Source organism: Helianthus annuus, chromosome 15 (genome assembly GCF_002127325.2).
Source record: "Helianthus annuus cultivar XRQ/B chromosome 15, HanXRQr2.0-SUNRISE, whole genome shotgun sequence".
In the NCBI taxonomy this organism is placed as follows: Eukaryota; Viridiplantae; Streptophyta; class Magnoliopsida; order Asterales; family Asteraceae; genus Helianthus; species Helianthus annuus.
In genome coordinates this window covers 61,072,011-61,084,564 of record NC_035447.2, presented here as the reverse complement: position 1 = coordinate 61,084,564, position 12,554 = coordinate 61,072,011, and the positions used below count along the sequence as shown (strand labels likewise).

General features: G+C 36.0%; 1 protein-coding gene across 1 annotated transcript; it reads left to right on the top strand.

Moving 5' to 3' along the window:
- The first annotated feature begins 11,533 nt into the window (after positions 1-11,533).
- Positions 11,534-12,220, top strand: LOC118487467 (RNA-binding protein 12-like). Its single transcript, XM_035984342.1, has 2 exons — positions 11,534-11,900; positions 11,973-12,220. Exons 1-2 carry the CDS (start codon positions 11,534-11,536, stop codon positions 12,218-12,220), a joined length of 615 nt encoding a protein of 204 aa, XP_035840235.1.
- The last annotated feature ends 334 nt before the right edge of the window (positions 12,221-12,554 follow it).

Sequence of the window (12,554 nt, the reverse complement as noted above, 5' to 3'; positions counted from 1 at the left end):
ATCAGCGTAATTCTGCACGGAAATAGGGGTTATTTCGTTTGAAAAGTTAATTCCGTTTGAAAATTCAAATGAAATTAGCTAATTCCACTTCTGTTGGTAATTTCATTTGGGTAATTTCGCTCGAAATTAGTGATTCCGTTTCTGAGGTGTAATTCCGTTTGAGTGGTTCGCGCGGAATTAGTAGTCCTGCTTGAAAGGTCTAATTCCGTTTGGTAAGCTCGCACGGAATTATAATTCCATTTGAAAAAGGGTAATTTCAAACGAAATTAAGGTATTTTCGTTCCAAAGTTAATCTCGTTTGGACTGGGTATTCCCGTTTGAAAATGATTTCGCTTGAAAACAGTAATTCCGCATCAGAGTGATTTCGTTTGAAATATAATTTCGCTTGAACAAACTGTTAGTGAATTTTGAAAAACCGAAACATGGAAGAGGAATTTTATAACGCCTTTGCTACCCCGATGACTGTTACTCAGTAGGCAATGTTGGAAAATGAAACGGGGACGATGCAAAAACCACCTAAGCTCATAAACATTGAGGAGTATAAAGGTTGGGAAGGACGTTTTGAGAACAGGGTTCAAGCAAATTATTTGGATGCTTGGGAATGTGTTGACACGAAATACGTTAGACCGACGAATGATGATGAAGAGGAAATTGCAATTAAAGATATGAGTGCTGATGATAAAAAGAAATACAAAAATGAAAAAATGATGTTAAGTCTTCTACAACAAGCTGTGAAAGAAGATATTTTGGTTTTATTGCAACATAATGGAAGTGCGTATTCGATTTGGAAAGCTTTAAGATCAAAGTTTGTTGGAAGTCAATAAATGATAAAGAACAAAAAATCGCTTCTGAAGAAAGAATTTGATTTATTTCGAGGTTTAAAAACTGAAAGCACAAAATAGATAATTGAAAGGTACTGCAATTTGTTGGTAAACACGAGGAGGGTGAGCATCAATAAGGACAATGAGGAATTGATTGAGAAATTAGCAGATGCGTTGCCACATGAAACTTGGGGCACATATCTCATGATGCTAAGGAACAAGAAAGGTTTTAGCAATCTGACACTTAGCAAGTTCATTGAAAAGATTGAGGCTCAGGAGATGGAACAAAGAAAGATCTCAAGAATGAAAGATTTCGATGGTGAACAAGACATTGGGCTTTATTACAAAGCTGGATTGAATGATAAAGCCACCAACATGTCACCGAAGGTTGAAACGGCATTCAATGCAAAAAATTTCATCGGGAGGTTCTTCTAAAGGGTCAAGTAGCACAACAAGTTTTTCATCATATCCATCATTTGATCCAAACATTTCAGCAACAAAGAATGGCAAGAAGTTACAATGCAACATTGTACTGAATCTAGAAAATGATCAGAATTATTCAGAAAAAGTTGCTAAGAGTCACATGTCTTTATTAGGAACCGTGTTGGAATCCTATGGTAGTTTTGCTGCAGGTCGGATCGGGAATCCAATGCTTACAAAAGAGGATTACGATCAGATCGATGCTGAGGAATTGGAATTGATGGATATTAAATGGTGTTTGGCAAGCGTGTTAAGACGAGTTGAGAAATTTAAGCAGATCACAGGAAGAGATGATTTACGTGACGCTAATGTTTCTACTTTAGGCTTTGATAAATCTAAAGTTACTTGTTTTCGTTACAGGGAAAAAGGACACTTCAAGAGGGAGTGCACCAATCGCGAAGCAAGTGGAGCTCAAAATCCATTCAACAACAATGATTACTAATGGAAGGCCATCTATCATCAAGTTGCTCAACAACAACAACAACAAGAACCCCAAGTGGCACATGGTCGAAAAGTGATTGAAGAATCTTCAAAGAGAGCTTGTCTGGTGAATCAAGATGATCAAAAATCTTCAACAGGTTTCAATTGGGACAAATATGTTTCAGCGGATGGTAAAGCTTGTTTGATAGATCAAGATGATGAAAAGTTACCAGAAGGTTTTAGCTGGGAGAACTTCAGTTGGGATGATTATGATCCAAACAAAACTTCAAGTCACAAAGCTTTAGTTGCTCGAATTGAAGAAGATAGTGATGATGATACTGAGTATTATGCAAAAAGAATGGCTAAGCATTTGAAAATGATGGCAGAAAGTGATAGTGAAGATGAAAAATCCAAAAAGAAAAAGATCAAAACACCGGTCAGCAGTGATGATGAAGATGTTCTGGTGGTCAGAAGAAAAGTGAAAGAAGTTCCAGCTTTCAAAATTGATGAAGAAGCTGATGCAAGAAAGAGTCCGGTAATTTGTTAAAACTGTGAAGCTGTAAAGAAACAAAACAGTACGTTGATTCACAACTTGAACAGATTGAAGGAGTCTTATGATGTACTGAACAAGGCCATGAATTAGTACAATGAAACAAGTGATGAACAAGCAACTGCAATGAAGACACTTCAATGAGCATTCATGATAAAGCAGAAAGTTGTGAACAGTTACATTGAGAAGTGTGTTGTTCTGGAACAAAAATTGGAAATTCAAAGGATTGAAACAGAAAGAGTTAATCGTTTGTTAAAAAGTTACTCATGTACTTCTTATGTCATTGACAGGATTTATCCAACGGTGGAAGGTATGAAAGCTTTTGAAGAAGAAACCTCTGAAGAAAAGACATCTGAAAAGAAGAAGGATACTAAAGTAAAGACATCTGGTAAGAAACAAGGTGTCAGTTACAACAAGTGTCCACCCCCGCTTGAAAATGGATATTCTCCGAGAAATCCAAATTCAGAAAGAGTAAAAAAGGCAACAAATTTAGAGTGGGAGTCGGAATCTTCAGTTAACCTGCCAGAAAATATTGATGTCACGTTTACATCGTCTGACACTGATCAACAATCTCAATTGATGAAGAAAGTGGTGGATCATGTGTTAGATAATGATGAAACTGAGGAGTCAAAGTCGGAGTCTATGTCAGAGTCAAAGTCTGAGTTCAACACTCTGAGTCAAACCGTCAAACAGGGCAAAAGAGTTTACAATAAATAATTTCTTCTATCAAAATCTAATTTGAATGATGAAACATTCAAAGTTGCATATACTTTGAATGATTCAGACAAATTATATTCTGATGAGGAATTTCCAATAAGAGGTGTCAAACCTGAAATGATCAAAAAGGTTTTCAAATTAACAGAAATTAATATTTCTGAAATAAAAGATTTAAATCTTACTGATAAACCTAAAAAATACACCTCAAGAGTTCAACAAAGAGAAAACAAGAAAAAAGGTTACAGTTCTGGTTCTGGTTATCAAAAGAAACCAAACCATAACGGTAATTTCAAAAAGAAAGGTTTAGGCTTTATTCCACCAGAAAATCATGAAAATAAAAAATATGTTCAAGATTTTAAATCAAAGTTTTTGTTTTAGGTACATCTTCTGAAGAAGAAGAAGAAAAGTTGTTTAGAAAACAGTCGAACATAGATTTCCTTGCAAAGAAGCAAGAAGAGATGCAGACTGTTGATCAGAAGAAGGAAACTCGAACCTGTTTCAAATGTGGAAAAAGTGGTCATATTGCCATGAACAGTTCACATGCAAAACAAATCAAACAGGGAGTTTCTAAACTAAAAGAAAAAGTGATCGAGTTTGAACCACCAATTGAGAGAACTAACTTTTCAAAAACTCAAAATTCGAGGTTGGTGAATGTTCAAAGAGGTTTTAAAAGAAAAGAGCAAACCCTGACAACCAAAAATGGGTTGTTAAGAAATCTGGTGATAGTTCTAGCAATGATTCTGATTCTTCAAAATCAGAGGAGCTATCTTCTGGCGATGAGTCTGATTCCACAAAGTCAGAGGAGCCACAAGTTGTTTCTAAATGTGAAGAATCAGTTCTTACAATGGATGAGGCAAATTTTCCACCATTGAGGGCTGAAATTTTAAACAAAAGATTGGTAAAGTTGAGATTTCAAATCAATTCTTTTCTGAAAAGAACGAATTTGATGTTGAAAAGACCTTTAACCCCACTGTGCAAAACATGTTTGGAAAAATGATTGATGAGAAGGTAAGGGGGGTTAAAGAGTTCTATGAGAAGAAGATATAGGTAAGAAACCGAGTGTTGGTAGCTCGGATTCACCCAAGGCTGGTCAGGCTTGGGGTGGATATATTCTTTGACTAAAAACCTGACTTGCCGGAGCTCCCAGGTTGGTAAGAGTGGAGCAGGAATCGGCATCATTCTTTGTATCAGGTTTTAATTGTGCATACCTACAAGTGGTAATTGATTAGACCTTCAAGTGGTAAATCAGGGACATTAAGTTGTACTTGATTTTCTACAAATGGTATGTTTGGTTTGTGAACCTACAAGTGGTTGTAAACAAAGTGATGAAATAATCCCCGTTTTCTACAAGTGGTATAATCAACTAAACTTATTTTCTGGAAAAACCATTTTGATTAAAACAAACTTAAGTGTTTTGAGATCATAATGGGAAAATAGTTTGTTGAGAGGGGGAGTTCTGATTGTTTAAGCCAAGTGGATGGCAAATTGAAGCAATTCATAACAGTTGTCAGTTTCTTGTACAGTTTGTTTTCAAGTTTCTTTAAATATTTTTGAATTTTAGGGGGAGTAAGAAATTTCAGAAAATCCAAAAACATTAGAAAATTTGAAAAAGCCAAAAACATTTGAAAAATCAAAAATGAGTTTTTGTTGTATAAAAGAGGAAATGATAGTACATCAGTGGACTATCACAACATGCTAAAGAATTGTAAAGTCAAAAATGTGATAAACAATCTAACTGCGGATATGCCAGTAGGTTTTTACACATTCAGTAGATTGTTTTCGAGATATAAACATAAATTTCAAACTTGCTTATCCCGTGGGTAACATTTCTTGGATATATGGGTAACCCCCGAAATCTTGTTTGAAAGGTCCCTCTTTCTGAGATACTAGGTCTTTGTACTCAGTGATATCTGGGGTATCATCCCGGGACTTCTGATTTTGTGGAAGCAATGGCCTAGTTCCCGCATAATACTTTGCATTTGCTTGAAATATAGCATCGCCCTCAGCATAAAAAATGATGAAACATTGAAAAATGCTAATCATGTGCTGTTGAAGAAAAGATTCTCTAAAGGGAACACACCAAAAGTCGAGCCGTCATCTCTCTGCTGAACGGAAGTTCTGACCTGAGCTCTCACGGTTTCGCATTTTAACCCTTTAACAGATATCATCTAGGTATACTCACCTGTAAGACTGAATATTGGGATCTAGATACGGGAGTATATTCAAGTGGTAGGACACGCGAATAAGTTTAAGTGCTTAAAACACTAATTCCGTATCTCGAAATAGTTGAACTTTGTGCGAAAATTTAAGTGGATCAGTATACTGACAATCTAGGTGAATTGTTTAGAACTTAAAATGTTTAAAGCTTAACGGTGTTAGTGATTTTGTCTCATAAATTGATATGATCCTCTTACACAAACTCACAAAAATATTATCTGTATATATTTCTTTATTGCATTTCGGTAAAAACAAAAATCCAAAAAGATTTTCAGTGTGTTTTAGCATAAATTTTAAAAAATCCAAAAAGATTTTAGACAACTGGTGTTGAAGAGCTAATTTTCAAAATTCCAAGTGCTAAACATGATGATCAATTTGAGGGGGAGTTTGTGTATAATGAAAACAGATTGTCTGTGTTTTGCTTACAAGTGGTAATCAGAAGTTTTTAAATGATAAATCATTCTTGATTATTTGACAACTTACAAGTGGTAAGAAGAGATCATAAATTTGTCAAATATTAAATTTGTAAAATTTATTGTGTGGTAGAGAATGTGCAGGTTTGAGTAAGAGCTGGGTTAATCAATCCTGAAGAGCTTGTGGTTAAAGAAAGCCAGATTTCGATTCCTGAGAAGAGTGTGAACCAGGTCACGATCCAGACTGCGATCTCAGCTTATCGAAAGGGGGAGTCTGTAGATGCGTAAAGAGCCAGGTTATGATTCTGGAAGCCTGTATTCACGCAAGCTGCTGATGAACTTAGGGAATCAAGAGATCTGATTAAGAGAATTAGAAAAGAAGTTAGAGCCAAGTTCAGATCCTGACAAAGGAGTTCAAGGGGAGTCTGTTGGTGCTAAATTGAAAAGAGAGTCAGGTTGAGATTCTGATAAGAGAAGAGAAGAGAGAGATTTGAAGATGCTTTACAATGTAAGATACTTCGAAGAATAGCCCGAAGACTAATAAAGACTGAAGATGTTGAAGACTCGACACTTAAGACTCGTCAACATTCGAGGGGGAGTCTGTAAGTGCATGCATCTGTCGACTTCGTCTTGTATTGAGTCTTGTACTTAGAATGTTCGATCAAGGCACGTAGTTCGAGATAACATGTAATTCCGCTTGAATAGGGCAATTCCGCTTGAAATGGTTAAGCATGTAATTCCGCGCGGAATTAGATTCTGCTTGGAATCTAATTTCGCTTGGAACCATCTCAAATGGAATTAGGGGCCTATATAAAGCCTTCAAGTGAAATCAGTTGTAACTTTTCCGGTTTCAGTGCCGAACTGCTGCCGAAGTGTCGTCTCACTGTAATTTGTCATCAAATCAATCATACGACAGTTTAAAGTGATATTCTTGCTGAATTGATCTCAATATGACTGTTTCCGCCTTTCGTATTGAGTATAAACTCTTCTGATCGACTCGTTCGGGTCCGTAAACAATCCTGCAGAAACAATTTATTTGTCTATGAAATACTATGTCTGTATTAACTGATTTGCTAAGTATGTTATGGTATGGGACGTAACTTTAAATATTTGGTAAAATTAGCTGTTATGGATTTCTCCTGGACAATCTGTTTCGCTCAGTGCCGCACCCTGATGTTTCCACCATCGGTTGGAGCGTGACACTAGTAGGAGCGTTCAACCAAAAGCTTCAAGCTTCAAGCTTTTAACTTAAAAGCTTCAAGCTCCTTCAACCAAACAAGGCTTTTTATTGAGTATGAGCTTTTTCTTAAAAGCTTAAAGCTAGAAGTGTGACAATTGTCAAAATTTCATGTATCCGTACAATGCTTAAATAGTAATTTATGACTTAATGACTGTGCTGAATTAAATTAATTACATAAATGCCTTCTGATTATTGTTATCATACATTCATGTGCATCATATATTGCATAATGTCATATCATTATTTCATGCATCACTTTATTGATTCAAATGATGCACAAAACACAGCTAGCACAGTTATCAGACAAATCAGAAAAATACTGACGGAGTTCAGTACATAGACAGACATGGTATTGAGACACAGAATGAGCCAGAAACCAAGAGTTACACTAGTATAGTGTGTAGGAAAGTAGGGATCATAAAACTGCCTTCCTAGAGATATTTTAAATGCCGGAAAATGCCTAAAACTCACACATACTGCAGAAAATTCAGCAATTAAACACTTGAATATCATGCTGAAATATGGTTAAATGGTCCAGAATGCTTTCCTAAGTGTCAGGAATCGAAACTGTCATAAGACACAACATAAAGCACACTAAACTACGTAATTTAGCACCTTAACGAACCGATAACCAACCGAACAACCGGACACTACCCGGAACACCAAATTTTCACTAGAAGCATTGTTTTATCATTTTTAAGCTAGTTATGGTCCCTGAACATCATGACACACCCTAAAACATTATAACATCTAAAACCCTAACAATTAAACTTAACATCCAACTAAATAAACTAACTAGTAATTGAAACCAAACTAGCACACCCCCCCCCCCCCACCGGTTATAAGACAAGGGCCCCACTTGAGATTTTATTTGATTAATTTAATTCCATTGTTGGGAACATTCTCAACATATTATACCTTATGCCACCCTTTGTTGGAAAACTTGATTTAAGAACCATAAGGTAATCTTTCTCTTTCATTTTCACCAAAACAAAAACTTCATATCCTTCCTTCTCCTCCCTCTTGTTGACGGTCACAACACACCCACATCTATCCATCTTTTTCACTTCATTTCCTAGCAAACCATGGTGATTTAGAGGTGTAAGAAGCAATATAAGGAAGCTAGAAACTCTTGGAAGTTGAAGGACCTCTCATACAAGCTTTTAACCACCTCATCTTCATCTTGTGATCATCCCTAGCCTTGAGCTAGTAGTAAGATCATCTACACTCCATTTTACATCTTATTTAGTAGGTTAAAGAATGATACAAGTAAAAAAATCTTGAAGAACACTAATGAACAAGAACATGAAATTTAAACATAAGCTTAAAAGTCATAAGAAATCATGTTGTTAAGTGTTTATGCTTGTTGATTGTTGATTATTTGTGTATGTGATGTTAAACATCATATGATCTTGCTAGATAATGATTAAAGACATAATCTAGCAAGATGAGAGGATGATTATGTTAAGATCAAAGTAATCATCCAAACGTAAAGCATGAACTTGAAGTGTAAATTGTTTTTCTTGTAAAATAATGATCAAAGTGAACATAAAGTCTTGTAAATCTATGATTTCAGGAATGATTTTTCAAGAAACCAAGTTAAAAATACAAGATTTACTTGAGCTTGGTTCCTAAAGAAATTAACCACATTTTTATTGGTTAATCAAGTGTAGAAATATATATTTAACAAGAAAAACTCAAGAAGAAATATTTTTAAAAAAATTATTTACAAGTTGTAAACATCTAACTTCTTCAATATGATGTTTTTAAATAAATAACTACACTTTAAAGGGTAACTAAGCTTACTAAACACACTAGTAAGTTACTACATATTTTTATAAATTTTCAAGTTCATGAAGTAGTGATTACGTTTGACTTTGGCAAATTGGTAAGTGTTATTTGATTTTTTGTTGATTGTGATGATTTATAAAAGAAAATGATATGCTTTGAAAGCATGGAAACCTCCATTTTTAAGGGAAAACTATGGCAAAATTTTTCTAGAAATTAAATACTTAGAAAAATATTTTTAAACAAATATTTACAAGTATATTTTAAACCGTGAATTTTCATATAAAACTTGCCATAATCTTTGTTACAAAAATTATAAATGTTGGAGGTTGGTTTTTGATAATAAAAGTGACTAAATATGTATTTAGGAATATATATTTAGATGTCACCATATGTGTGATTATTTGTATATTATGTGTATTAGTTATATTATTTTAGAACTTGAAATAATATAACTCACCAAAATACCAAGAAATTACAATACAAAATCTTACCAAAATTCCAAGATTAAATATACAATTTATACCTAAAATATTGGAGAAACCGAACAAGGAATATAACTTACATAAATATTCCAGAAATAAATTCATAAGTATATTTTGGTAAATAGTATTTTGTACACCAAGAGGACAAAATTATTACAAAGATATATCATATTTTTAACAAGAAGAAATCATATTATTTTGGTAAAGAAAACATATATATGTTTCTTGAAACTATTAGAAGAGATATTATTTTTGAGAGAAAATATATATTTTCTTAAATAAACTTGGAACATATTATTTTTGGTTGAAAAATGGATTTATATATATATTTTCTAAGTTAAACTTGAAAATATATTATATTTGAGTTTATATGAAATACAACTATTTTTGCTAAGGGAAAAATTATAAATAATTTTTCTATGTAGTATTTCTCAAAATATATATTTTGAAAATATATATTGATGGATTTTAATAGAAATATTATTCCGGAAAAATTAATACAAAAATTAAGTATAAGAATACTTAATAACTACAAGAAAATACGTATTCTCGTACGTATAAATACACCGGAATACGCCACCGATACTTGGTAAAAATACACAAGGTTAAGAATACGAGAATGAATACACCCATCCTTGGGAAATTATGCATGTACAAAAACATAAATGTGTCAAGTTAAAATATATTATTTTAACAACTATTCCAAAATTAAATAAATATAATTTAAGTTAAAATACTTATTATTTTAACTATATAACTTGGATGATGGCATAAAGAAACGTAACTCAAAGATACTAAATAAGACCAAAGTCAAGGCACGACCCGTCCGTCTAATGCACCGTAGCATGTTTGTAGGTAGTCGTGCGATTAAGAAGAAGCTTTAAGCTATTTGATCAAAGAACGCAAGACTGTGAGTTCATGTCCCCATTTTCTTTTAACTGTTTTCAGTTTTATAACTTCGGGGGTGAAGTACATGTTACAAAATGTTTACAAATGATTACATATGGTATGGTTAGCTAAGGAATGAATTGTTAGATCATGTGAATGGGTAGGCGAGTAACCTAAGACCATTAATCCTTGTTTAAGGACCGAGGGACATGAGTGATAGATCTATTGGGTGTTGCGAGCCCCGCCCATGAGCCCGCGGGTTGGACCATGAGGTGACTATGTCTTCCAGCCGGAGGCTGGTAGGAAATACGCATAAAGGATTGAGCCATTCCTACACCATTGCACACATATTAAGGTATTAGCTACACATTAATTGATCTGCTTCCTTGTTGCTTTCGTACCAGTTTACAGGAACATACCTACATACAGAAGTTTTACAAGGTTATTTGTGCACACATACAAAACACATGAACTCGCTCAACTTTTGTTGATGTTTTCAAACTACATGTATTTCAGGAAACTGATTATGGATCTGGCGGGCGTTCAAGATATCAAGTTGTGTCTCAAATAAGTGATGTCATCCAGCACTGAAGGGTTTGAATCGTGTGTTTTATCCTTGATATGATACATGGTTCAAAGCCTCGCTTTTACTAGTGTCTTTTGTGATGTCTAGTATGGAACTTTAAACTTTGGTTGTTGTGTATTTAAAACTTGAAGTCTTGGTTTGTTGGTAAACAAGGTTGGTTGTAATGTTTTGAAACTTAATTTATGGATGAACATCATGGTTTTATCATATAGATGTTTGTTATGGTTGAATGCAATGATATTAAGCAAGTCACACATAATCACGCTTCCGTAAAAGTCAGGGTGTGACAGTTTGGTATCAGAGCTTCGATTGTAGCGAACTAGGATTCCTTCTCGAGTCTAGACTACAATCATTAGGGCTCTCACAAAAATATTTTTTACAACATGTTTTCATTGCATATACACACAACGCCCAGATCCATGGAACAAACGTTTTATAAAAAGGAAAGAAAAGAAACACGATTGCAAGGTCACACTGGTGGTTTAGTCTGCATGAGGTAGTCTAGGAAAGATAGAGAAAGTTTCATGAAGAATAATGTGAATACATGATTACATGATAAATTGCCTTTGTTTGCATATACTGGGTGTTAGTGGTTACTATATGTACATATGTTAGGATTACGACGTTACAGGCACACATGTCATCCTCAGAGAGTGGGTTGTCGGATGCCCGCGACCCGATGGCAGTCGCATCAGACGACGAGGTTATGCCCGCGCCAGAGATATATACGCCAGACACTGAGAGTGATCCTGACACGCTGTCCGAGGACGAGGACGACTTCCAGCCGTTCGCACTACTAGACTTTGGCGATGATTTACCCCTTGCTGATGGTTTCCCTGACGAGGATCCTTTTGAAATTCCTGCTCCAGTTCACAATCACCTCATCATTGGTCACCCCGTGGTGAGCACATCGTGACTCCGATCCTCGATGTCGTACCTTGTGGTCATTCCTCCCGAGGCTTGGCCTATTGATGACTTGTTCAAGGGCGATGTTAATTTGTATGTAGACGGACGTCCAGTTGACGCCCAGGGCGATGGGGAGATAGATGAGGATGTTGTAGCTGTTCCACCTCCTGTTGTTCCTGTCATGGAGATATCTTCTGACACTAGTTTGCATCCGGTTTCAGACTCCTTTGAGTCTGTGACATCTTCAGCCTTACAGGTGGCCGGATTGCAGCTTTTTGCTACTGACTTTGCCAACGACACCGCTATGTCTGTTGCACTATCACTTGCTCGAGATCCCACACCTCCACATGATCTAGAGCCTACTCCTGAGCTAGCTCCTGTTCCTTTTGGTTAGCCTGATGTTGCACCTATTGACCCTGAGCTGATTCCTGATCATGACCCAATTCCTTTTGGTTTACCAGACATTGCTCCCCTTATTCCTGATCCAGCTCCTGCACCTGTTGACCCTCCTTTTGTTGAGCCATTTATTCCCGCACCCGCACCCGCTGATGTTGCTCCTCTCCCTCCTATAGAGTCCGATGTCCATCGCACTAACTTACCTACCATTTTCTTACAGGACATCCCTGCACCCCGTCCAGGGGAAGGTACTTCAGGCCAGCACCCGCGTGACGATCCTTTTGCGCCAGCAACATTTCCTCCGACCTCATAGGCTGTACCATTTGCTCCCTTCACTTCTTCACCGCCTGATGAGCCATTCTGATGATTCCCACTGCACTCTATGCCGATTTCAGACCCCTATCATCCCTCCTATTTTGTTGGCTATACACGAGATAAGTTGCTCCTGCCGCTTCAGCTACAGTTTGAGGTTATGAGTCGCAGAGTTTTGGAAGTTGAGCTGACTCTGCGTCCCCTACCGTGTCCTTGTCAGCCTACTTTTGTTCCCCCACATTCATCACCATCTCCTTTTGCACATCCGCCTGCTGCTCTTACTCCTTTTCCCAAGTTTTGATGCTCGTTTTGTTACAATCAAGCAGCAGATCAAT

Coding starts and splice junctions, on each gene's coding strand:
- LOC118487467 (XM_035984342.1), top strand. CDS start 11,534: ATGTCGTACCTTGTGGTCATTCCTCCCGAGGCTTGGCCTATTGATGAC. Junction 11,901..11,972: donor GCTAGCTCCTGTTCCTTTTG/GTTAGCCTGATG, acceptor TTGGTTTACCAG/ACATTGCTCCCCTTATTCCT.